Genomic DNA, 24710 nt, shown 5'->3' with positions numbered 1-24710 from the left:
CTCTCCCTCCCTCCCTCCATTGACAAAGTCTCCACTCCAGCCCACGAACGCCTTGCAGTACGCACACGGCGCAGCATAGATTTCGTCAACACTAATTTTTTTTTTCTGCCTTTAAACTATCTCTTTTTTCTTTAATGTTTGGTTTCAAGAAAATAATACGAAGAACCAGAAGGTCGTCTCATGCATTGACATTGTAAACACACAGCAACAAGGACGAGAGACACGCGCCCATTCCTCACTGGCTGACTTCGACCTCTCCAATCTCCTTTCATCATCAAGATCTCAAACAGGTAACAAGTTTTATCACTCAGGTCAGTCTCTCAAGGCTTAGGTTTAGGAAGGAAGAAGATGATGAGCATTGCGCTGAGGTTTCAATTCCCAGGTCTTACCCCCAACAGAGTATTGACCGCAAACAATTCAACATGTTTGAATTATTATTGATTAAACTACGAGTAAAGTAAACCATTTTAAATAAGCAAGAAACAGCGTAGCTCTTTCCCCATCAATGACTCATTTTGATATATTTGAAGGGGGCATTCTGACATTTTCAACCGACGGCTTCAACAACACCCACAGCAGCACCAGCACCACCAGTTGCCACCGCCTACCACTTCCACAACCTTCTTCTTCAACCTTTCCCAATCACCTAATGCCTTCTTCTTCTTCTGCTCCATCTCAATCTCATCAAAAACGAACCTTTTTTACATCGTCACCTTCTACTCCTGCTTCCTCCTCCTCCTCCTCTGTCTCAGCTGTGAGACCCGGGATCAACAGAAGCGGCAGTGATGTTAACAGCCCACGGCGGCTCACGCGCCAGAGGAGGCTGCGTTACCTCACGAGCCCCGAGGATCTCGACTCTTACGGGGTCCCGGAGAAGTCTCGCTCATCGCCCACCTCGCCTGAATATTCGACCCGTAGATCACGCTCTCCGTGTGGCGAGTCAAACCCAAATTCACGCTCTCCCGGTGGCGAGTCGGCCCCATGTTCTCGGTCTTCGGTCGGTGACTCGGCCCGAAAGTCATGCTCCTCTTCTTTCGTTGCTGGGCCTCAAGGCCCACAACCCTTGCCGCTTCCGGAGAACAACCGGAGACCCGACTGCGTCTCTAAAGATAACAACTTCTTCAGCCCTGTGGTCGGCAGGTAACTAATTTCCCTTTATCTTCCTATTGTTATTTCCATTTTCAGAAATCATTCCTTTTTTGTGTTGTTTTTTTTTTCGTGGCGGTTGTTAAAATGTTACACTGAGAAGCTTGATTTGAACTGAACCAACTATCAGGAAGAGCGTCGATCAAGCTGCCACAAGCTCATCATCACCGGCGAAATCTTCCAAGAACCGATGCCGAGATGTAAAAAATTCCTGCGGGGGTGGGGTTGGGAGTGGGGGTTTTAATTTCCATTTGGGTTTGAATGTTCAATCTAGGACTACTAGGAGTGCTCCACAGACTGTTTTTAGCTCAAGTCATCATCCTGTTAGCCCACAAAGATCAAACACAGTGGATTTTTTGCCTTGTCAGTCACATGTCGCTGGCAACTATTATAACAGGGGAATGGGAATGGCAGTGTCACCGGAGGCTAACTTTGAACGTGAAACTTACAACTTGAGCAGGAGTGCTCCAACCAGTGTTCTCTCAAGTCCTGCGGTTAGCCCGCGCCGATCAACCACTGGGGATCCTTTTCCTTTTTTCATGACTCATCAAGATCAATTTCAGGATGGTGCTACCTTTCCCTCGTTTTTGTCACCAAACAAGCCTACACTCAGTCCCACTCATTCTCCACTCCATAGCCCTACGCCTCGAAGTCCACGCTTCAGCCCCAATGCTTCAAACTATGAGAGTAGTCTTGCCAATGCTCACCCGTTGCCTCTGCCTCCTGGAGCCGCAGTGCCAGCACAGCCGCCCTCTATCACTATGCATCAAAATAATTTAGGAACCGTATCATCAATGAAAGGTCAATGGCAGAAGGGGAAACTTATCGGACGGGGTACCTTTGGTAGTGTTTATCTTGCAACCAACCGGTATGCTGGTCCTACAAGTTTTGTACTGGGTTTTCTGGACTTTGTTCTGCAATGACCGTTATTTTCTTCTGCTGATTACTTCCTCTAAATATATTGCAGAGGAACTGGGGCCTTGTGTGCAATGAAGGAAGTTGATCTCATTCCTGATGATCCTAAATCTGCAGAAAGTATAAAGCAATTGGAGCAGGTCCTTTTCTGCATCCCTTTATTGCTTCTTTAATTCACATGGCAGTTGCATTTATTTATTGTTATCTACCCTTAGGTTTATATAAACCACCTAAATTGCTTGAATTAGGGATGTTTAGTCATGTATACAGATCGGGTCACTTTTCTCTTTCAATTAGGGAATCTTCAATTAGGCAATCAATCATAGGAAAGGAATGGTGATTAGTGTGTGTGTGTGAGCGCAATTTCAAAACCAGCATACTAGTTATGTGGTTCTTTTTCAAGTTCCATACATACCATTCTTGCACCGTGATCAGCATTACTGTGTAGGAACCTGAGTCCATCTTGCCACTACTAATCATTGCACACAGATTGAGATATGTGCTGAATCTTTACTTCAGCTATGCTCAACTAACCCATTGGGAATTCCATATTGATCGTAGCTCTTCCATTGGTCTTTAATATGCTCTACAAGTCTACATGAAACTGTGCTTACGAGTGATCTCTTGCAGGAAATTAAAGTCCTCCGTACACTAAAGCATCCAAATATTGTGCAGTACTATGGTAGTGAAGTGGTGAGTATCAAGTTATATACTTATATGTTCTACATATTATTGAAGACTAATCTGTACAAGTTGACTGAGTTTGGAAATAACGTTTCTGCTCTGCAGATTGATGATCATTTCTACATATATTTAGAATATGTTCACCCCGGATCAATAAATAAATATGTCCGAGACCATATTGGAGCTATGACTGAATCCGTAATCCGCAATTTTACCCGCCATATCCTCCGTGGGTTGGCTTTTTTGCATGACACGAAGACAATTCACAGGTGACAATAATGGTTGAGTGGTAGTGCTTGGATACCAGCAATGTTCTAATATCACTAATCTAAAAAGAGTCATGTTAATAAATGACAAATAATGACATAAGTTTAACCTTTGGGAAAGTGTTATGCTAGGTGAAATGTAGAGAATTCTGATATCTTCTCAGTTGTGTGTGTGGTCAAAATGGGAAGTCAGGAAGTTTGCAGAATCATATTGCATTCTTTGTTAAACTTGTTTCTTTATTGATTGAAGTTCTGATGACTGTGCCAGGGATATTAAAGGTGCAAATTTGCTCGTTGATGCATCAGGTGTTGTCAAACTTGCCGATTTTGGGATGGCAAAACATGTGAGTACTTAATTCCATAAAGCATATTTTTTACCACTAAACTTGTGTTGCATTTTCTGAGAGGCATAGTATCTTGAGAAATTCATCGTTGAATAATTTTAGTTGATGTTTGTGTGGTTCCCTGTAATGTGACGTTATATTGAGGTCCTTTTCTGTTTTATTCCTATTTACATTCCCTTTTTTGCATTACTTTTCTGTGTTTTTATATAATTTACCTTTTTGTTTCAGCTTGGTGCGCATTCATACAATCTTTCTTTGAAGGGCAGCCCATACTGGATGGCTCCTGAGGTAATTTCATCACTGTTATCTTCTACGTTTCTGTATTTGGTCTGTTCACACTGTACATAGTAGAAGCCTTATTTGTTTGTTGTGCAGGTCATAAAGGCTGTGATACAGAATGATGGTGATCCTAATCTTGCTTTGGCTGTTGATATATGGAGCTTGGGTTGTACCATCATCGAGATGTTCAATGGAAAACCGCCTTGGAGTGAATTTGAAGGGGTAAGTTTCAAATTTGTAGCACAACTTACTGTTTTTGAGCAACTATCTTTGTGGTTTTATTAACATCATCTTGTGTTCTTTGTGTCAGCCACAAGCTATGTTCAAGGTTCTGCACAGAACCCCGGATATACCAGAAAAATTATCTGCAGAAGGAAAGGAATTCCTCAGTTTGTGCTTCAAAAGGAACCCCGCAGAGAGGCCATCAGCTAAGAAGCTACTTGATCATCCTTTTGTACGAAATTCAAATGATCAAAATGTCTCATCTTATACTCGGGCTTTTTCTATGGTAATGGTAAGGACTAATTTATCTTTTGTTTCAATTTACAATAAATGCAAACAATATGATAAGTACTGAACTACATTAATTGACACATTTTCCTAATGGTCTATACAGTAAATTTTAAAAGGAAAGCATGAAAGTGGTGACAAAGTATTTACAATACTGGTTTTGATATGCTGCTTGGGTGCACTATTGTAGGATAAATTGAATAGCCCGACGGACCATATTAAGCAAAAACTTGGTCGAATGCTGGTCTATCCACGCACTTCTAATTGAGAGGTCAAAGAACCTGATCCTTGAAGATCATGCATCCATATCCATAACTGCAGCCCTTCTTCAAATTAAAGCATCCTGCATTGCTCGTCTGCGTGTTTTGAATCACCATCCTTTTGCTCTTTGCTATAGAGCAATCATGGTTGATGGTTCTGGATGAAATGCATCGGGCAGCTGATTTGAGATTTCCATTGCCTATTTTATCAGCATGCAGTAGGATTTAGATTTGGAAGCAGGTGGTTACATGACTATGATCAAGTTGAGAATTTTCAACTAACACGGCAGGGTTCATAGATCATCCTCAAGAAGATAACTGATTTGACGAGTAGGATCTGTATTCTGTAGGAAGAAAGCGGATAAATGTGCACATAGACGGATGTAGTCATCATATTAATCTGTAAATATTGATTTGTATCGGCTCTCTCAAAAGAAACTTAACTTTTTTGGCAAATGTTAATCTCGATTACAGACCAATCATTATTTCAAATTGAACTCGTGATCAACGCTTATCCTGCTTTATAGCTTCTATTTACCTCTGTAGAAACTAGATTGTTCAGATTAGTTTGAACTTTGAAGCTGCTTGCGGTTGAGGTTATATAGGCTTATACTTGCTGACCTTCCATTGCAGAAAAGAAAAAGAAAAAAATGTTGTGGGGGTGCAGGAGAGGCGAGGAAACCAGTAACCGCGTACCGCCTGAACCGGCGAGCAGCACCACCTGCAAACCTCTCGAGGGGTTTTCCACGTGGGAAATGACACGCGCGGCATCAACGTTTCTTTGTTTAACCACACGAGGGAAACATCGGGAAACGACCCCAATGGTTTGGTGCTCTGCCCTTTAACAAGGACAGAGTGGCGGGTTTAGGGTATCATTCCACGTGTCATTTCTCGCCCCACACCCCAGGGTGATCTTCCCAGCCAAGTCAGCTCAATATAAGCATACCGAGTTAGCTTATATTTTTCGATGTGGGATTCTTTCAGAGCTCTGCTTCAGCGTTAAATGGAGCTTCCAATGAAACCCCTCAACTCATTGTTCTGGCTCTTCTCAGCTAGTTCTATTATGTGCTTTTTATGATAAAAATTCCCACTGATTATATGTATGTTGCTGAACTTAATTGTTAGTCATATTGCTAATGTTGCAGTCTAGTTATTTGCCAACTAGACTTGCTTCCCCAGTGTGAATGGTCCTCGTGTGAATGGATGAATGTGTCTATTCAAGGAGACCTTGCCATTTGCTATTTCAACAATCTCCTACTTGCTCACATCCTAGAATTGATGTCCTTCACACGAGGTATAAGCAATTTGCTTATGGAAGAAAAAGCTTGATGGAATTCAGTGGTTAGGGTTATGCATGAATGCACATGAAACAAAAATATAATTTCCTCACTCTTAGTATGAACTGTGAAGAGAGGCAATTAATAAATGTATACTTGATCAACGTTTTAAAAATTCACAAACAGTATGCGAGCAGTGGGGAGGGACCTAGCTTTTAAGTGAAATTTAAGCGGGTGCCTAGGTAGATGTTTATTTTATTTAATTTTACAATACAACATATAAATTAGTGTATAATTGATTGAAACCGTATATATTGAGTACATATAAATAAAAAGTCAGCTTTAAGCATTTGATGACAAAAAAAATATATTAAATTAAAAAACCTGACGAACTTAGACTCCACCTAAATTAATCAAGACGGCTAACCACCTCCTAGCGCCTGAGCTATAGACATCCACATGATTTTATTTCAAAAAAAAAAAAAAAAATCCAGAAAATGAAAACGACAGTGTTTGCCTTTAAATTTGCGCGCTTCCCTTTCAAATTAGTCTATTTATTTTATTTTCTCCGATTCAAAAGAATTGAAAATTGGTATATATTGGTTTTATCTTTGTGGGAAGACATTATTACGTATTTAGCCCCATGTTTTGGTGAATGAAATTGGACGGCCATCATCTCCATTTTCTGGTCAGTAGGCCGAAGAAGTGGTATTACTGGCACGCTAACAAGGGTCAAATTGTTCGAGATGGGGAAGCCTCTCTGCTACGGTACTCCTCCATCTTTCTTTGAATCAGTTTCTAATTTCCATGATGATTTTTAGATATCATCATCCTTTATTCTGCAGATGCAGGGAATGCAGAAGTTTCTCAAGCTCTAATCAACAAGATCTACGGCGTTTTCTCCCACGGCCTCCATTTCGCAACACCAGTCTCCTCCCTGAGAACCAATGAACTCGATTTGGTAATTAATCTCATCCTTTTGTTGTTTTACCCTTTCCAATTTTACTGTTTTGGCTAACGAGATTGAGTGAGTCAGTTCACTGCTCGATGAATGTTCGAAAGATTTAATTTCTTTTTTTTTTTTTTTTTGGATTTGTTTATTTTCTTTCAAGGTTCGGAGTGTGTTACAAATGTTACAAGGATATTCCAGTTCACTATTTTATTGGGATCATAATGGAAACTCTTTTCAAGCCAAAACTGGGATATATGTTAATCACCTCTCCCATACAAGTCTTCACGCCATTGTCAGTCAGTTTATGTATGCTGCAACTTGCTTGCAACTCATAGAAATTGTGGTCAACAAAGTCGAGAAATCTGCGAGATTACCTCCTCCTCCTACTTTGAGGGCTTTTGTGTGTTCTGTTTCTGCATGGCTTAAGGTATTTGTTGCCATTGCCATTCATACTTCTGGTTGTCATTATTACTTATTTACGAGTCCCGTTTCTGCTTGGATAGAGGTGGCGTGATATTGCTTTAAAGGAGGAAGTGCGGGTAAGCAAAGATGACAATGGAACGACTCCTACATTGTTGGGATTGGCCAGCTCCCTATCCAGGTTTGTAAGATGTTAGCTTCAAAGCCTTATTAGAATTAGCAATGTCAGTGGTTGTTGCAGTTTTGCTCCTCGTTCTGTGGCAACATTTTTCCTCTTGAAAACTTACCAGGATTAGGAAAGTTTTATGTTTCATTGTTTTTTTCTTTGTCTTCTTCCTCTCTTTTTTTCTTCATTTTTAGGTCACTGTCTTGGCCATACATGCCATCAACTGCTTGATACACACTTCTGTCGATATCTTCATGCAATGGATATCACTGATGACAATTTATTGATTTTAGTCTGTGCTCAGGTGCGGAGTCTCTGTTGCAAATAGTGCATTGCACCATTCCCCAAGTGTATTTTGAGTCCGATCCTTCTCTTTCTGCTGCTGAGTTGACTCTTCATGTCCTTGACTCTCTTTACAAGAAACTAGATGAAGTATGCCTCGTCCGAGGTGGTGAGGTTGTGACAGCATCTTTTGTACAGTGTTATGTTTTCTAGTTTATTAATCATCTTTCACCTGCTAATGCAATCCAAATTTGGAATTCGTGTCTATTTCAGGACGAAGATTACCAGATGTTACTTCATTTATTTATTGGAAGTATATTGCCATACATTGAGGGTCTTGATTCTTGGCTTTTTGAAGGAACACTTGATGATCCCTATGAGGAGGTAATCTCTATGTGCCACAAGTTTGCAGCAGTTTATTTAGGTACTAGCTCTTTAAGCAGTATAAGAGATCTTGGATGTCAGTTCTGTTTATGATTTTTTTGTATCCTGCAAGTATGTGCTGGGTAAAATTTCATATATCTATGTTGCAAATCAGTTGTTGTGGTTATAGTTTCTCATACAGTTTGTAAAGGCAGTATATTTGCATACTCTGTGTGTGTGTGTGTGTGTGTATTCTCGCTGAACACTTTCCTGGTCGTTCCTGCCCTTGCAGATGTTCTTCTATCCCAATAGAGCAGTTTCAGTTGATAAGGCTGACTTCTGGGAGAAGAGCTATCTATTGAGGCAAGTGCGGGGTCAAATCTTAGACGTTGGGCGCGCTGCTCCATCTCTTGCCAGTGACCGTGCATCTGTAATAAATGACAAAAGGGGAGTGGGTCAGAGGGAATCCATCTCATGTCCGTTGTTTATTAAGGACATAGCTAAGTCGATCGTTTCTGCTGGAAAATCATTACAGCTGATCCGGCATATTCCTATGACTTCTTTAGGTGAAGGAAATTACTGTGCGATTGATGGTTTTGGCAGTTCGAATAAAGGTGTTCACCGTGGGGAGAGCATTGCAGGTTTAACTTTGTCAGAAGTTTTTTGCGTGTCATTAGCAGGTCTTGTAGGACATGGCGATCATATCTTTCAGTCTATTGCAAGTAAACAAAAACCGGAAAGTGATGATGGTGTGATTGAGTCAGTAAGAAGCTCAGAAAAACCTTGGTGTAAGTTCTTGGTTGATACGCTGTTGGAAAAAAGATTGATTGAAACCAACTCTCCACATGCGGATGGAAAAGCATTCCCTGGTGCGAAAGAAGAGAGTATGTTTTCAGATTTGGTAGACAAATGTCCCCTTTCAAGATCCTTCTGTCAAGAAAATCCAGTTACAACAGTCTGCCAAAAAATCCTTTCTAAGAATGGGGATGCATGGAAAACCTTGAACTTATCTAGAAATTTTAGCCTGCCCCCTTTAAATGATGAAGTTCTACGAGCGGCTATATTTGGCAATGGTAGTGGATCAACTTCTTCGGCCAAAGGAACCAACTATACATTTGGTTTTCAGTTTGGTGAATCCGAACATATTCGTTCACAAGACGACTCAAAAATGTTACAAATGTTGTTTCCTTTTCCCACTCTTCTTCCTTCTTTTGAGGTATTGCTGATGGATAGTCTATGAGCAAATGTGATTATATAACATTGTTTAGGTGTGTAATTGATTGTTATTCCTTCACAACAGGATGATCTCCGCATGTCAGAGCTCTTACCTTTCCAGAAAAATAGCACCCTTCCATCTAGAGTTCTTACTTGGATTCAGTATTTTGAACCGAGAAGTACTCCACTTCCCGTGGTTATAGTGCAGGAATGTCTTACTGCCTACATTCAGAAGCAGGTGAAAAGCACAAGCCCATTGACAGAACTTGAAATTTTAGTTGTGGTTAGTCCTTGTGATGTGATAGTTTGAAAATTATTTTCTATTGTAGGTGGATTGTATTGGCAGGCATGTATTGTCGAAATTGATGAATGATTGGAAGTTGATGGATGAACTGGCAGTGTTGCGTGCTATTTACTTGTTAGGGTCAGGTATCAATCTTATATGTTGAATCTCTAATATCCTGGTCTATCAACAGGCCTCTCAGAATACTTGACATGTTTGCTAGTCCTCACTATCTTTAGGTGATCTACTACAGCACTTCTTGACCATAATTTTCAATAAGCTGGATAAAGGAGAAACATGGGATGATGATTTCGAGTTAAACACTATATTGCAGGTATGGTTTACTTTATTCACTGTAGCATTGTGCATACCTTTTGGGCCTCTGATCACAAGTGGATGGTCATATCTTAATCTGGTTTTATAAAAAGTATTCTAATTCAGTTGGGTTTTATCTAAACTTTGTGCCACCAAATACTTTTAGCTTTTGTTTTCTCTTCATGTTTTAGATTATGCTATGGGCGGCCTACTTCCCTTCTCTTCCTATTCATGACACAGTATCTCTGTTATTCACGCAGGAATCTATAAGAAACTCTGCTGATGGTGTGCTACTAAGTGTTCCTGATTCATTGATTGTATCCCTCACCAAAAATCAAGATTTGAATAGCAATGAGCAGCCTAGTATGGCGTCCCTTCCCTCAACTCCTCGAAAAAGTCGTGCTAACAGCTTTGGAATGGATGGACTTGATCTACTACAGTTTACATACAAGGTACACTCATGGTTATGATATTCGTTTTTCATCATATAGCCCATTGCAACCACTCTAAATGTTTGTATGTTTTGATTGTCAGGTCTCTTGGCCACTCGAACTTATTGCAAATGCAGAAGCGATCAAGAAATATAACCAAGTAATTTCATATCATGGTTTTCATCAAGCTTTCCATCTCATGATTTGATTTCTACTAAAGATCTCTTCTTCATTGTGGCTACAACTGGGTCCTGCCTTGTCCACTAAAGTTAATCTCTGATTCTTCTAAATTTGATGCAGGTCATGGGATTCTTGCTGAAGGTCAAGCGAGCAAAGTTTGTACTGGATAAAGCTCGAAGATGGATGTGGAAGGTTAGCTTTTCTAGCATACAAGTACAATTTAGTTTTGTTCCTGAACCACCAAACATGTCTGATTTGAAGGCTAACAGTGATCATCTCCTTGTCTTAATGACTTCGATACATGCAGGGTAGAGGCAGGGCAGCGAACAGCTTTAAGCATCACTGGTTAGTGGAGCAGAAACTTCTCCATTTTGTGGATGCGTTTCACCAGTATGTGATGGACAGAGTAAGTTTTTTTTTTCTTCCCTTTTTTCCCTGTTGTTTTCCTTTTCTTCTGTATTTATTATAAAATTGTTTTCATAGTGAATTGGTTGTACCATAATTTTTTTTTTGTCAGTCCAATTCTACCAGTGTCTGTGACTCGTATTCTTTACTGCCACCATATAATGTGAAATTTGTTTTATAACTCAAGCATCATACTCCTTTTAACATTATCTACAACCTTTCTATTATCTTTTTATATATTGTGTGGTGTGTATTGGCTAATAACAAGAGTATGGAGTTGTTAGATCACTAACTAGTGCTTTGTAAGCAGGTGTATCACAATGCATGGCGTGAACTTTGTGAAGGTATGGCAGCCGCTCGTTCTCTGGATGAAGTCATTGAAGTACATGAGTCGTACTTGTTGTCAATTCAGCGACAGTGCTTTGTAGTTCCAGATAAGCTGGTGGGTGTTGTCTTACTTTGAGAGCTTATGATCCCTTTTAATATTGTTCAAAAAAACAAAACCTTGGAATAAGATCCTTTTAGGCGGCGACAAAACTGATTGTGGTAATTTACTCTCTTGTATCAGTGGGCTCTCATTGCAACCAGGATAAACAACATTTTGGGATTAGCATTGGACTTTTACTCTATACAGCTGACACTTAGTGGTGGAGCAGTTTCTGCAATCAAGGCCAAATGTGAAATGGAAGTCGAACGTATTGAGAAACAGTTCGATGATTGCATCGCTTTTCTGCTCAGAGTAAGTTTCTCTTCCAAGGATTCTGTTTGAGATTCAACTGTTAAAATTTGCATCTAACGTGGTTTTGCTGCATCCTCTGATTATGCAGGTTCTCTCCTTCAAACTCAATGTAGGACACTTCCCTCATTTAGCAGATTTGGTTACTAGGATCAACTACAACCACTTTTACATGTCAGATACTGGAAACTTAAGGACTCTCCCAAGCTCTGAAAATGTTGCTTCTAGACCGGGAAAAGCTTTTTTAGGTAGAACAGACTGATGACAGTATGATAATCTTTGTTCCTTTCATAGTTCATGAAGTACAGTGTCTGAAGTAAACAGCTTCCCTTTTGAGATGGTTGTATCATATGGTATACTCGGATGCAGTCAAATTAACATACAAGATGGGCATAAAAAAAATTCTAATCTAAAACTTGACAGTTCTGTTAGTCCTGCACATATACTCGAGGGAAGTAGCAATGTATATTATACCATAATAATCAAGCATTTACCCTCCAACTCAACTGTATATCTGTACAGAAATGGGGATCTACTTTTGCAAATCCATAGTTGCATATTGATGAAAGAATTAAGTGGAGTCTTTTATCTTATAAAGTATGAACAAAAGGAATCTATCTTGCAAGTTCGGAATCAAATCAGAAAAACAAAATCTACTCCTGAGGACTGGTTTAGACTGGAAGAAAATGCTTCAAATGTCGATTAGGTTGTTCTTTTGCTAGGACACTTCATCTTCAGAAGATGAGAGAGACCTGCTAATACATGTAGTCGACTATTTGGAATACCAGTCTTTGCCAGTGCCCTCCCCTTCTTGTCCAGTAATACAAAGCAAGGTACATATCTAATGTCGTAATGAAGGAGCTGCAATGACAACAAGAGAAAACTAATCAGACAGAAAATTATACTATGTTTACTTCAAGTAGACTGAACTTGGAGGGTTGGAGTTAAAGAGAACAACTCACTCCAAGAATTTAGAAACAAAATGGAAGACACCATATAAAAAGGAAGCAGCACCACGAACATAAAACGGTTTATACTAACTACAAACAGATGATTCAATATCAGCAGCTCTCACGCTCTAGTTCAACACCTTAGACCGCTAACACGACTATGAATATCTATGAAAGGCCCCAAAACAGCAAAAGGTAATATATAATACCCGAACTCGCAGCATAACTGCTTTCAACCCAAACCTACAGTGATCTACCAGCCACCTTAAAAAACAGAAATTTAATAATAATAGTAATTTGAAAAGAAATTAGAGAAATCAGAACCACCACGCCAAGATGAGCTTTGAAGATATTTCGTTTGAAATCTAGCATGATTAATGTAATTTGCAGAGCAATTCCTTGGCAAGACATACTAGCTTCCAAGCAACAACATATTACAGGCATTGCAATACTCCCCCAGAAGACCAGAATACACTGAGCAAATTCTACCAGATCAGGCTACTATTACATCAATTAATCAGAACCTCAAAAAAGCAAATGCACATAATTGGATATACAAAATTTTAAGGATGTACAGTACCTCGGGTAGCCATTTGTCATTCTCTGCATCTGCCATAACAATGTTAAGCCAGTCTGAGTTCCTACGCTCAACCTCCACCACAGAATTAAGTAAAGAACTGCACAGCCTGCATTTGGGCGAGTAAAACTCAAGCATTGTAGCCTCTTTATTGCTTGCCAATGCGGAGGCGAATGCTCTATGCTCTGCCTCCGCCTGCTCTTCAGGACTCAGACTCTTACTTTGGTTGGTTCTTGCATCAAACTGCAAGGGCTTAAAATGATTGACTAACGAAGACCGTGACTTGGAAACTGACTGGACAAAATTGAACGCAACAGACCCAAGACTTTGCATAGATTTGAATATCCAAGGGCCCTCAAAGGAGCAAACACTAGGAGTATTAGTCTGAGGAGTCTGGTTCATGTCCCATGGCCATTTTAGGCAGAACAAAGGCTGTTTGGGTATAGAGCTCATTTTTGCTCTCTAAATTTCAGTTTCTTGAATTAGGCAACCACCCAAGTACACTGTTTTGTTCACTCCAATTTCAAACCCTACAGGCTACAGTTCAGGATGGAATAGAACATATGAGGAACACAGGTCAGTTTGCTACCCCTTGATGAATTTCAGTTTTACTCGTGAAAAAAAATACTTGAAATCAAGGTTAAGCATTTAAGTTTGTTCCATGTGTTTTTGCAATTCCGGCTTCATAATCCGAGTTAAATCAAAACTAGATAAGATTTTTCTGGTGCTTTTATCTAATAATCTAGCTGATGATAGAAAGCAAAACCCCTAAAATAAGAACTTGGGGAAATCAGTTAACAGAGAACTGTGAAAGTTTATGAGTCAAAGTACCTCAATGGCTTGGCTGCGAACGACACAACATTCTCAAAGTGTTGCCGCGAGAGAGAGAGAGAGAGAGAGAGAGAGAGAAGGTGTACTACCCTTGATGCGTCGGAGGTGCTTCTTTTACTTTGGTCGTGTATCTGCTTGGTTTGGGACTTTGGGTTGTATTGGGCTCAGCAAATTGTCATGGGCTGGTTTAATTTTAAGCTATCACTTTCACTATCGGTTGAATTTGGCCATTTTAAAATCGATGAAATATGGTCCGTTTCAGTTTCTCTTAGATTTAACTTTTGCCGAAGAAAATTCATCGATTAAATTTATTAAAAATAAATTTTAGATAATAACTTTTACTAAAGAAATTCCGTCGTTTTATTTTTGCCTACGAATTGTGCTATGCATTACTAAATGACTCTGGAGATTGTCCTTTTCTTATAGTTCTCTTACGCAATATAAGAGTTTTGTGTTTGTTCTTCATTTACAGGAATTCAGTTCCTTGTACACAAATATGTTCTTTTATTACAGAAATTGTTGTGTTTACCGTATGAATCCCATGTGAACATATTATTACACGATCCCTGTCTCGGGAGATGCTTCTCTAGTCTCTACAAACATGAAAGATCTTACAAACAGGTAAGATCGCAACAAAGTTATAGTAACTGTCTAAATATATGAGACCAAAAATTTCTGAGCGTCTGCTTCAAACTTGTGTAGCAGCTAACCAATATACTTCAACTCACATTGTGGTACGAATCAATGATGGCATCTGAAAGGTATTCACATTTCGCCAAATTCAATCCAGCCAGGGATATTCTTCCGTCCTTTGTCATGAATACATGCCACTTGTTTGTCATATTCTCAGTCTGACCAGACAAAAGGGAGAAGGAAATCAGATATTAATCTTGGAACACTGCAGAAAATTGTTGCATGCAGTAGTGTAACTTTCAAAACTCTACACACTTTTGCAGACTAGAGTCACATGAGTTCATGTAGTACACTGGTACTTGCATGATACCATGGAGGATGCTCATATGGAAATCAAGTTCAAGACGAATTGAAAAAGGGAAGAGCTTTGGTGCATTAGTCTAGAAGAAATTTTACGACAATCAGTTTCGCCTACAATAGGACAGCCCCTGTTGATTATTGACTATAATACTAAAGACTACATATATAAACTACGCAGAACAGCTATAATGACAAGAACCAAGAAAATCATATCAAGATAATTAAGACCTAAGGCCTGTAAGCTTAGATTTTTAGTCTAGAACTAAGCCATTACCTGAGTTTTGTTCAAGCCTGTGAATGAAAACATGCCAATCTGCTTGAGTATAAATGACCAATCCTTTCCACTCTTATCTTTTGCGCACAGGCTATCGAATAGTTTTTGTCTCACATTCTTTATTCTTCCAGCCATCATTTCCATCTCTGCTTTCCACTCACTGAAAAGTGTCGGATCCCCAACAATATTGGCCACGATCTTAGCCCCGTGAATAGGCGGGTTTGAGTACATAGGTCGAGCAAGCCTCTTCAGTTGACTCTTTACCCTGAATACATAAAGCTAAATTATTAGCAAACCCTAAATTACTTTGGGTATGAGTCAAGTTGAATATGGTATTCCATCTGCCATGTAAGATGAGACTCAAATAGCCAAACTTCTGTTTGTTTTACAAAGGACTTGAACCTAAATCTACTCCAGCCTTGCACCTTTAGCCAAGGCCCATGCAGTAATTCTTATGCCATTGATGGTAATCGTATATGATAATATTAACATCTGTAGTATACTTTCTACGGACCTTACTGCTGTATCAGATGAGGTCAAGACAACATTAATTGCTCCAATTCTTTCAGCATAGAGACCAAGGTTTTTACTGTACGACTGAGCAACCAGGAGCTCCATACCACGTGCGGCAAACAATCTGACAGATGCAGCATCAGCATCCAAGCTTCCACTAGCAAATCCCTAAAGTAAATTTACAAAGTTCAAATATTAAAATCTAAAGTAACTACTGATAAGTTACGCCTCTTTAAATGAAACTGTACAATGACAAGATGACTAATTTAGCACCAAAGAAATTCATAACCAATATATAACAATCATTTTCAATTCAATGAATCATTAAATATTTATAACCCAACCCACTTATGAAACAAAAACTTTATAGCTTGCCTTCAACCAGTAGTGTTTACCTGGTATGCAACATCAAAAAAGGGGATATGGTTTTTCTCTTGAATGACATCAGCAATTTTTTCCCACTGGTCAGGGGTTGGATCTATGCCAGTAGGATTGTGAGCACAGCCATGAAGCAACACAAAGGATCCTTCAGGTGCTGCCTGGAAGATAGAATGTGGTACAAATTAAATAGTATTTCCATATTAGCAATTCAGTAGTGAGCGAAATAAGTTTATAATGATAGAGTTCTTGCAAAGTTGCAAACATGTCTTCTCAAGATAAGGATGGTGATCAATGAGCACAACAATTCCTAGGATCTAAAGCTACACTGTAATGATCATGCATACACAAATTCCTGGGCAATATCTTTACCTTTATGTCCGCTATCATCCCCTCAAAGTCCAAACCAACCGTTTTTGGATCATAGTATCGGTACTCAGACCAGGGAACTCCAGCGTCATTAAAAATATTCTTGTGATTACCTGCAGCAAAATTTTGTTAGCTAGGAGAAATTAGTATTTTTGAGACAAGTCAAATAAGGATATAGGAGTGATAACACACACCCCAGGTCGGAGATGATATTAAAGCTTTGGCTCCAGGAAAATATCGTTCTATAAAAGCTGCAGCAAGACGAAGAGAACCAGTTCCTGAGAGACCTTGAACAGTTGCGACCTTCAAGAAAACCAGACATTAAACGACGAAGATAAGGTCAAAAAATCAAAAAAATACAACACAATTTATCTCACAAGATGCACAATTTTTTCATATCTCACGGACCCTTTGCTCCTTTATTACTGGGTTGTCTGCTCCAAATAATAACTCTGCAGTTGCTTGGTTGAATGCTGCCAAACCTTCAATCGGGAGGTACTAAATATTGCAATTGAATTACAGTTAGTAAAACGTAAGAAAACTTGAGGTCAGTTATAGAGTATCAAGGATATTTACCTCTTTGTTTTCCCCCCTTTGAAGCATAAGATTCTCTGCCTACAAAATAAAATGGTGTTTCAATGTAGGTCAATATATGAGGGTGAAGAGATGCCTGAAATTGAACAAGAAGAAGCAGATCTACTGGCTTTTCCTTTATTTCATTAGGGATAAGAATCTGACCTTCTTAACAACAGTAAGCACATATGGCTGGAGTTCTTCTGTGCGGTATGCCCCAACTCCAAGGTTGAGCTTCTTCTCATTTGTGCTAGCTTTGAATGCTTCAGAAACTCCAAGAATAGGATCAGGTGGGGCCATGGTCACACCGTCAAATCGAGAAGTATTCACAGCAGCAACCATAGATACCCGACCAACAGGCTACAGACAAGGAACAACAGAGAGAACTCGGGTTTAAAAACAAAACATTAATGTAAATCAATCGTCTGCCTAGTATAAAGAAGATCGAAATAGAAAGCAGTACAGAAAACAAGATCAAATATCTAGTAAGTGCTCAGAACTTGATTACATTGTTAAGTTGCGGAAAACAAAGACATACCTCGGTCTTTAGAAATAGATTGCTTCTCTCCAAACTGCCAAGCTTGATCTTCCCCTGTTCAAGTATAAGTATAACAAACACGCATTGATTAGATTTGGGAGAAAGGGAATAAAATGTTGAAAGGATTATTCTGTCAGAAGATTACCAGTCCTCAATTGAGCGTTTTCTCAGCAAACAAACAACGAAAAAGATGGAAACAACAGGATCAAAAAATCACAATTATGAATTGAAAATGAGATGAGAGATAACCTTGTGAGTGTCATGGATAGATATGGAAGATGACGGAGAGACAGAAGCCAGGGACAGCATGGTTGAAGCCATCTCAATTCTGTGTGCTCGAAAATTGATTTAATGGAAACTGTTAATTACGTGATCTAGCTAGCCAAGAGTTTTTAAAAATCATGCGATCCAAATTAACAGAGAGGATATGGAATGAGATAACGATCAAGTTAAAATGCGAATGTTTAGTGAAACTCACCGGGAAAGCGAGAGAGATAAACAAGGCGATGAACACAACGCTGACGCTCAGGCGATCTTCCTGTTTTCTTTTTCTTTTTTTTTATGTAGTGAGTGAATGAATGTGCTACTGCTAGTGGTTTTCAATTTCAACTAGAGTGGTTTTGTTGCGAAATGGCAGAGCCTATCAGTATCACTATCAGCGTCTAGTCTTTATATCTTTATATTTTACGGGTAAGGAGGTGGTTGTGATATCCGTGTAGCCAACTTTGCAAGCAGATCTGTTTGGGCTGACTGGATGGAGGCCCATTGTTTTTGCCTTACCGGTGCGCACTAACAAAACTTGTTTCTCATTACCTTACCACTTACCAGTATGTCATACGACTCGTACCCATGAGTCCCTAACCATTTTTCTCTTGTGCAACATGTGAAATTGTGAAAAGAAAAGAAAAAATACCAGACGTGTCTACCACTCATTTCTATATGTTTACAATTTTAGATTGTTTTAGAATTGTTTAAAATTCAATATTTACTAGTACATTTTGGTGAAAATAAATACACGATTTTGGCAAAACATAACATATTTCTGTGTGTTTGTTTAACGCGCCTTGTTAGCCGCAGTGGACATGCTGATCACTAGCCTCACTAAACATATACATCGACCATCTCCAGTGGATATGTTAAAATCCACATGGCAGCCCAACAGCTATAAATGACTAAAGAAATTACTCTCCAACCCATATGCCATTTCCACCGTGGATGACAGATTAAAACCAAACTGTCTTTTCTTTTTTTATTGTTTCTTTATCCTTCTCTCTCTTTCTTTCGCGTCTCTCTCTTCTATTCTTCTTCCTACCCAGATCGACCAAAGCAAAACTCTCTCTTCTTCTCCCTCTTTCCTTCTGGTCTCTCTCTTCCTAATTCCCACATCTCACAAAACATCAAAATCCCAAATTAATCAAAACAGGTAAAGAGAGAAAGGAACAACCTCTACAACATCAAAATCCTAGATTAATCCCAGATCTTCTTTTAAAATTATTTTTCACTCCTCTCTGATTCTTTCTCATCCCTCTCTTTCATCATATCCAGTACCCAAAATGAAGCAAAACTTATAGTCTTAGCCCAAGTTTCACAGATAAAATAAGAAAGCAAGAAATGTCTCACACCCATTCCTCTCCCTATAATTCTTCGTTTTTGGCTTCTGGGTTTTCTGTAATAGTCCCTCTGTGATCGATCTGATGAAGAAGATGAAAGGGGTTGTTGCTCTATCTTAGAATTCAAGGGCCAGATTTCATAGATTTGGATGTTTATGTGATCGATCTCCCTATAATTCTTCGTTTTTGGCTTCTGGGTTTTCTGTAATAGTCTCTCTGTGATCGATCTGATGAAGAAGATGAAAGGGGTTGTTGCACTATCTTAGAATTCAAGGGCCAGATTTCATAGATTTGGATGTTTATGTGATTGTATTGAGCAGCTGGATTTGAGCAGAAGAATGAGTCATGGGGTTTGGATAGAGATGATGAAGCACGAGAAAGATAGAGATCAGGAGGAGAAAAAGGAGGATGAGAAGAAGAGAAATAGAAGGAGGAGATGGAGATGGTGCATTTTGTGATTAATAAAATATTCATAAAGTTAATAAAAAAATATATTTATTTTAACTAATGGATTGGAGGGTAAATATAGTAAAATTGTCAAATGCCACCTCATCTGTCAAACTTCCCAAAATTTTTAACACATCTGCGGGAGATGCTCTTACCTCATTAGACACATCCACCATTAGCCTCACCTATATCAGCGTACGCATTACATGGCCGCATCATTAGCCTCCCTTGCATGAAGTTTATTAGTTGTCAAAACTCGGTAATGGATTATCGGCACATACGTTTTTGGCATGGATGCCTAGTGATGTACAACAATATATGTGGAGATCTAGAGTACCCGGAAAGACCAAATTCCAAAATTTGGCAGATTTGGACCTCACTATCGAGGCATATTTAATATCATTGCAAACTCAGGAGTCATATCCAATTGATTCTACGCAAGTCCACTATCCTTTCAGAAAGTTGTTCAATGATTCAAATTCAGGTTCCACAATCGCCAACTTCTTCCATAGAAGACTGAATCAAAATGCGGAAAGTATCCCCTCCACATATAGAGGATGCAGTTGTTCAGAAAGAAAATTAGAGAATAATACCATTGTGGTATTTCCACAACAAATGCTGATCCTGTGCATCTTATGTGTAAGTTGCAATCTCATAGTCTAAGCTCGGTATAACTCTGCATAATCAGTTGAGCCAGGAAAGCTCACACATTTATGCGCAGGTGTTTTCACACCCCTAAGCTGAATACCAAACCCATCTCAGATTTCCATACTTGTACAAAGATCAACACAACAAATATATGAACATTGAGCACAGAGAAGAGAAAGACAGAAATTGAAGAGCATTTGCATCAACTTGACATCTCAACCTGATCAAATTCAGGCTAATGGCTTCTAGAATCAAGCTTTAACAAAACCCATGTGGATTAAAGCATCAAACATGGTATCATAAGTGTTAAGAACCAAATCAGAAAACATAAAAATTCTGAACATCACCAGAAGTTAATAAAGGATTCGTGAAAAAACACACGTCCGGAGACAGAAAGATAGACTCTTAAGAGTTCTTACATATACTAAGCAATAAACATCAAATCTAAAACCCCTATCAAAATTGAAAGATGCCATTGAGAATTGGGGCGAAGAACCTCAGAACCCGAGCTTGGTGCGGCGCCAGTGCCTGCGCTTAGCATTGTACCTGAAACACAAAACCAAAATGGACAACAACTTTTAAGCATCTGAGAAGCTGACAACATAATTACTTGAAAACAAGAAGAAGGAGCATTTGGGACCTGATTTTGTTGTCAGTCCTGAGACGGATCCAGTGAGGGATGGGCCTGTTCTGCCTCATCTTCTTGCCAAGCTTCTTCTTGATGATTAAGGACTTGTGTGAAGGCTGCGTATAAGGTAAAACCCATTTCGGATTCACACTCAAATTAACTCTATACTAAGATTGAAGCAAAATATATGAATAAGAGAGAGAGAGAGAACAGAGAAGAGTAAGAGAGGAACAGACCATCTTGATCTTCTTCTTCCTTGGCTTGGCTGCTCCGCGGCGACGGTTGAGAGGAGAGAGAACGGCAGAAAGCCAGAAACCCTAATAACAACTAGCTCTTGGAGAAGGTTTGGCCCTTTAATATAGGTAAGGGTGCTGCAGCCCAAAACCGACTGAAATGCTAAGGTGGTTCAAAGGCCCAGCCCAGCTGTTTGGGCCTATTGCAAGACCTTACTTCCTTAGAAACCGTGTCGGTGGAAATAAGTTTCAATTTACTTTTTACTTTGCGGTACATCGTTATTGTTGCATAATTGAGAAAGGACGTAAGAAATTCTTGACATCTATTTCTATGCATAACAACTGGTTGTCTTTGAGTTTTTAGCTAGATTAATTATCATTCACCTATAAGTAAAACACTTATATCACTATATTGAAAATGGTCACAAGCTCAAAAGTAAGCATTTTATAGTTTAAAGCCTACACAACAATAGTGATATATTGGAATTGAGTTACGAAAAATTTAGGGCTCGTTCGGTATCATTTTGCGATACTGGTTTTTATTTTACGAATTCAAAAACTTATGTAATATCCGTTCGGTGCATTAAATTTGAAAAACAGGGAAAACAAATTTTAGGAAACAATTCAGGAACTATGAATAAATATGAGAAATGACTTTTTGATGTTTTCCTTGTTTCCTGAAAACAACCCGCCCTAGAATTAGAGACAGTGATTTATTTTTATTTTTTTACTTTTAAGCAGATAGATCCACAAACTCTTCTCCTCTCTTTCGATCTTTCTCTCTTTCTCTCCCACAATTAATTTCCATTGAGACTTATCCTCTCTTCTCATGATCTCATCTACTTTATCTGGTGTTTTAACCTTGGGTCCTTGACCCAAAGCCCCAAAATTAGATAAAATTATCCCACTTACCCCAGTAACAGATTTTTATTCCCAGCTACCCAATTTAATATAAAAAGACAAGTTTACCCTCAGCTTAATTAATAAATTACAATTCATACCACTCATCTCTTACCTCTCTCTCCTCTCTGACGCGAACTCTCTCTCCTCTCTCTCACCCGAACTATCTCTCTCTCTCTCTCTCTCTCTCATATCGCCTCCGTTCCGTTGACGGTGGAGGGGAAACGCTAGAAATACATGGCACAAATCCGGTGCCAGCTTTCGCAATGTCGTCTGAGCCTAGCTCGCTTCTGTTGCTGTCGTTCTTGAGGAAGAAGCAGGTGCCGCCGGGAACATGTGCACGAATCGGCAACGGAAGGAGATCTCCGACTACAAATCGGGAATCCCAACCCGTATCACAGGCAGTCCCTGTGGTGGTAATCGATGCTAAACTGGAATTACAACCCAAGCCTTACTGGTGGTAATTGATGCTGCAGATTTGACGATGGAAGAGAAAAGCGCCGGCGGTGCTGGAATCGTTGACCGAGCTGGAATGTCGATTTGGCTTCTTCTTTTTTTTTCAGTTTCTAGTTTTTTTTCCACTTACAAAAAAAAAATGGACCAAATTGCTTGCTAAGGGCTAAGAAATCTAAAGATAATTAGCCTTCTTTTTTGCTTATGTGAAATTATGAGCATATATATGTTGCAGCCTTAATTAAGGTATTTCATGTACATTATGCTTAATATGTAAATGGATATTCTAAACCTTAAGTTTTGGTAAAATAAGGGAGAAGGCTTAGACTGAAAGAAAAAAAGGTAAAAATGAAGTTCTATTGGGGGGGGGGGGGGGGGGCAAGAGATGTTTTGAATTGATATGTAAGTGGATATTCTAAACCTTAAGTTTTGGTAAAATAGGGGAGAAGGCTAAGACTGAAAGAAAAAAAAGGTAAATATAAAGTTCTATTGGGGGACAATAGACGTCTATTGGGGGGCAATAGACGTTTTGAATTGATGTAATCTCCTCTCTTTTTTTTAATAACAATTTTCTTTGTCTAAATTTGTTCCAATTCTAGCGACTGAAAGTTCTATTGGGGGGTAATAGACGTCTATTGAGGGGCAATAGAGGTTTATTACCCGTCTATTGAGGGGCAATAGACTATTAGGGGCAATCAATTGAAACTTGCATAATCATGCAGTGGAGAAGAATGAAGGATTTAAAAAATTCCTCTTTCATGTGTCAGATCTAATTTATATGGATGATTTAGGGTGAAAGCTTCGGCATTTTATGCTTCAATATAATTAAATTATCTCATGGGCTAGAGGAATTAACAACTAAGGTTGAGACATTTGATTGAATTATTGTTTTGAACTAAAAATTCAGGAGCTCGCAATTTCATATGATATCTATACTATTATTATTATTTATTTATTTTGAATAAAAGGCTAGTACAGCTGTCCTCAAGTCTTGATTAATGAAACTGTCGAATACAAGGGGAGGACATTGAGCTTAAACCGTTGATTACAATAGGCACCTATAGAACAACCTGAAAAAATATCATAAGGCTCTACAAAACAATTGTATTCAATTACGCACCAACTAGCAAAGAGCGCTCTACTGGCGACTCTATTTGCTTTATAATAGAGCAAAGAGTTTGTCAACCAAAACAGAAAATTTTTACCAAAATATCCCTTAAATATTAAAAAATATTTGAACTGAAATATTTGAGAAAGACAAAATGGTCAATTCACAAATAAAAGAAAAACAAAACAAAAATTAACAAAAAAAATCAAAAATCAAAAACAAAATATGAATATGTGCAGTAATTTTCTCTACATTATGTGGAATAACTTCTCAAGTAATTATAAACAAAATTGAGGGATTTGATTCTTCTTTTTTTGAGAGAAATAGGTCAGCCCTTTCATTATAATTCAGCAAGCAGTACAAAAACGAAACACTCCTATGGGGTCGTCAGAAAGAATCATCCCTTAAAATCTCATGAAAACCTATTCTAGAAGAATGAAATCCCACAAAATCCCGAGTACACCCACCTTTTGGTAAATTCACGCACCTTTATTCTAACAAAAACCAAGAAACCTCGAAGCAAGACTTAAAAGTAACCAACTAAGGCACTGGTTTTTGCGACCCAAACAGAAATTAAACTAAACTATTGGTAGAATGTGATGATATATCACCATCCATTCCGTCTTCATTCATCAGAGCCTTCCCAAGTGAGAAGTTCCAATCAACCTCAGCCCAGGACAAGACCCTTGCAGCCCAATATCCGGCCCACAAAGAACCAAACTTCCAACCATGAACAAAAAGCCATCTCAGGGCCGACAGCTCTGGACCCCAGAATCTGGACCAACAACTCATAACCCAATTTAAGGCCCAAAGAGCCCAATGCTTGGCATCTGCTATAGGCACCCCCACACCATCTCCAAAACAAGTTCCGGCCACCAGCACAGTGAACCCTCGCCGCCGCTGCAAGGCCTCCGCCATCGAGAACACGCACGACGCTTCTCCTTGGGATTTGATTCTTCTTGTTCAATCCCCTTCACAATACTTTGTTTCTTTTCTCATAACAACCAATAAAGGATTCATGATTAATACAAACAAAATAGTCAATCTTTCAAGATTACTGAGGAAAAACTAAAAATGATTTTTTCTCTTTGAAGAAAAAAAAATAGAGCTTCAAATTGTATAAATTGAGTGCTATAGATTTTATTTTATTTTTTTTGAAATCATAGATATGTTTTTAATATTTCAAATTTTATAATATTTGTGCCGAAAATGTATTTACATCTTAAAAACTTGTAGTTGTTTTAGGGAAACAAGAATT

At 38.8% G+C, this 24710-nt stretch overlaps 5 protein-coding genes across 12 annotated transcripts; 2 read left to right on the top strand and 3 right to left on the bottom strand.

Moving 5' to 3' along the window:
* LOC112174213 (mitogen-activated protein kinase kinase kinase 5) lies at window positions 1–4901 on the top strand. Of its 3 annotated transcripts, XM_024311957.2 has the most exons (11): window positions 6–290; window positions 531–1140; window positions 1277–2014; window positions 2114–2201; window positions 2692–2754; window positions 2851–3014; window positions 3280–3355; window positions 3584–3643; window positions 3731–3856; window positions 3945–4148; window positions 4335–4901. In XM_024311957.2, the coding sequence occupies exons 2-11, from the start codon at window positions 650–652 to the stop codon at window positions 4410–4412; spliced, it is 2088 nt and encodes a 695-aa protein (XP_024167725.1). In that variant the 5' UTR covers window positions 6–290; window positions 531–649; the 3' UTR covers window positions 4413–4901. The 3 variants fall into 3 exon arrangements, with proteins under 3 accessions (XP_024167723.1, XP_024167721.1, XP_024167725.1); XM_024311955.2 differs by having other exon boundaries at window positions 1–1140; window positions 4251–4392; XM_024311953.2 differs by having other exon boundaries at window positions 4–1140.
* Window positions 4902–6286: 1385 nt separating this feature from the next.
* Window positions 6287–11844, top strand: LOC112174212 (gamma-tubulin complex component 5). 4 transcript variants are annotated; one of them, XM_024311951.2, is made up of 17 exons: window positions 6287–6449; window positions 6542–6642; window positions 6794–7060; window positions 7137–7234; window positions 7513–7675; window positions 7775–7885; window positions 8157–9080; window positions 9165–9317; window positions 9409–9508; window positions 9602–9696; window positions 9938–10129; window positions 10212–10268; window positions 10409–10480; window positions 10596–10694; window positions 11004–11135; window positions 11262–11432; window positions 11521–11844. In XM_024311951.2, the coding sequence occupies exons 1-17, from the start codon at window positions 6428–6430 to the stop codon at window positions 11689–11691; spliced, it is 2928 nt and encodes a 975-aa protein (XP_024167719.1). In that variant the 5' UTR covers window positions 6287–6427; the 3' UTR covers window positions 11692–11844. The 4 variants fall into 4 exon arrangements, with proteins under 4 accessions (XP_024167719.1, XP_024167717.1, XP_024167716.1 ...); XM_024311949.2 differs by having other exon boundaries at window positions 6533–6642; XM_024311948.2 differs by having other exon boundaries at window positions 6288–6449; window positions 6527–6642.
* Window positions 11845–11885: 41 nt separating this feature from the next.
* On the bottom strand, window positions 11886–13934 carry LOC112174214. Of its 2 annotated transcripts, XM_024311959.2 has the most exons (3): window positions 13788–13934; window positions 12960–13493; window positions 11886–12290 (listed from the first exon to the last, which is right to left on the bottom strand). In XM_024311959.2, exons 2-3 carry the CDS (start codon window positions 13407–13409, stop codon window positions 12132–12134), a joined length of 609 nt encoding a protein of 202 aa, XP_024167727.1. In that variant the 5' UTR covers window positions 13410–13493; window positions 13788–13934; the 3' UTR covers window positions 11886–12131. The 2 variants fall into 2 exon arrangements, with proteins under 2 accessions (XP_024167727.1, XP_024167726.1); XM_024311958.2 differs by lacking the exon at window positions 13788–13934 and having other exon boundaries at window positions 12960–13781.
* Window positions 13935–14245: 311 nt separating this feature from the next.
* LOC112173781 (aspartate aminotransferase, chloroplastic) lies at window positions 14246–18071 on the bottom strand. 2 transcript variants are annotated; one of them, XM_024311461.2, is made up of 12 exons: window positions 17904–18071; window positions 17675–17753; window positions 17426–17479; window positions 17053–17247; window positions 16891–16929; window positions 16723–16812; window positions 16509–16617; window positions 16318–16427; window positions 15963–16106; window positions 15569–15735; window positions 15055–15319; window positions 14246–14638 (listed from the first exon to the last, which is right to left on the bottom strand). In XM_024311461.2, the coding sequence occupies exons 2-12, from the start codon at window positions 17744–17746 to the stop codon at window positions 14507–14509; spliced, it is 1377 nt and encodes a 458-aa protein (XP_024167229.1). In that variant the 5' UTR covers window positions 17747–17753; window positions 17904–18071; the 3' UTR covers window positions 14246–14506. The 2 variants fall into 2 exon arrangements, with proteins under 2 accessions (XP_024167229.1, XP_040364877.1); XM_040508943.1 differs by lacking the exons at window positions 17675–17753; window positions 17904–18071 and adding an exon at window positions 17571–17639.
* A 2266-nt stretch (window positions 18072–20337) lies between these two features.
* Window positions 20338–21103, bottom strand: LOC112173326 (60S ribosomal protein L39-1). The gene is made up of 3 exons (XM_024310940.2): window positions 20995–21103; window positions 20771–20874; window positions 20338–20676 (listed from the first exon to the last, which is right to left on the bottom strand). Exons 1-3 carry the CDS (start codon window positions 20995–20997, stop codon window positions 20628–20630), a joined length of 156 nt encoding a protein of 51 aa, XP_024166708.1. The 5' UTR covers window positions 20998–21103; the 3' UTR covers window positions 20338–20627.
* Window positions 21104–24710: the final 3607 nt, after the last annotated feature.

Source organism: Rosa chinensis, chromosome 6 (genome assembly GCF_002994745.2).
Source record: "Rosa chinensis cultivar Old Blush chromosome 6, RchiOBHm-V2, whole genome shotgun sequence".
In the NCBI taxonomy this organism is placed as follows: Eukaryota; Viridiplantae; Streptophyta; class Magnoliopsida; order Rosales; family Rosaceae; genus Rosa; species Rosa chinensis.
The sequence above is the reverse complement of the archived record's forward strand: the minus strand, read 5'-3'. Positions and strand labels throughout refer to the sequence as shown.

Excerpts from the sequence above, each read along its gene's own strand:
- LOC112174213 (XM_024311953.2), top strand. The coding sequence starts at position 506 with ATGACTCATTTTGATATATTTGAAGGGGGCATTCTGACATTTTCAACC. Across the intron at positions 2,202-2,691 it reads GTATAAAGCAATTGGAGCAG|GAAATTAAAGTCCTCCGTAC; the intron begins GTCCTTTTCTGC and ends GATCTCTTGCAG. Across the intron at positions 3,015-3,279 it reads GACACGAAGACAATTCACAG|GGATATTAAAGGTGCAAATT; the intron begins GTGACAATAATG and ends TGACTGTGCCAG.
- LOC112174212 (XM_024311948.2), top strand. The coding sequence starts at position 6,428 with ATGGGGAAGCCTCTCTGCTACG. Across the intron at positions 9,081-9,164 it reads CTCTTCTTCCTTCTTTTGAG|GATGATCTCCGCATGTCAGA; the intron begins GTATTGCTGATG and ends CCTTCACAACAG. Across the intron at positions 10,695-11,003 it reads ACCAGTATGTGATGGACAGA|GTGTATCACAATGCATGGCG; the intron begins GTAAGTTTTTTT and ends CTTTGTAAGCAG.
- LOC112174214 (XM_024311959.2), bottom strand. The coding sequence starts at position 13,409 with ATGAGCTCTATACCCAAACAGCCTTTGTTCTGCCTAAAATGGCCATGG. Across the intron at positions 12,291-12,959 it reads ATGACAAATGGCTACCCGAG|CTCCTTCATTACGACATTAG; the intron begins GTACTGTACATC and ends TTGTCATTGCAG.
- LOC112173781 (XM_024311461.2), bottom strand. The coding sequence starts at position 17,746 with ATGGCTTCAACCATGCTGTCCCTGGCTTCTGTCTCTCCGTCATCTTCC. Across the intron at positions 16,618-16,722 it reads CAGTAATAAAGGAGCAAAGG|GTCGCAACTGTTCAAGGTCT; the intron begins GTCCGTGAGATA and ends GTTTTCTTGAAG. Across the intron at positions 14,639-15,054 it reads CAGGCTTGAACAAAACTCAG|ACTGAGAATATGACAAACAA; the intron begins GTAATGGCTTAG and ends TTGTCTGGTCAG.
- LOC112173326 (XM_024310940.2), bottom strand. Across the intron at positions 20,677-20,770 it reads AGGACTGACAACAAAATCAG|GTACAATGCTAAGCGCAGGC; the intron begins GTCCCAAATGCT and ends TTTGTGTTTCAG.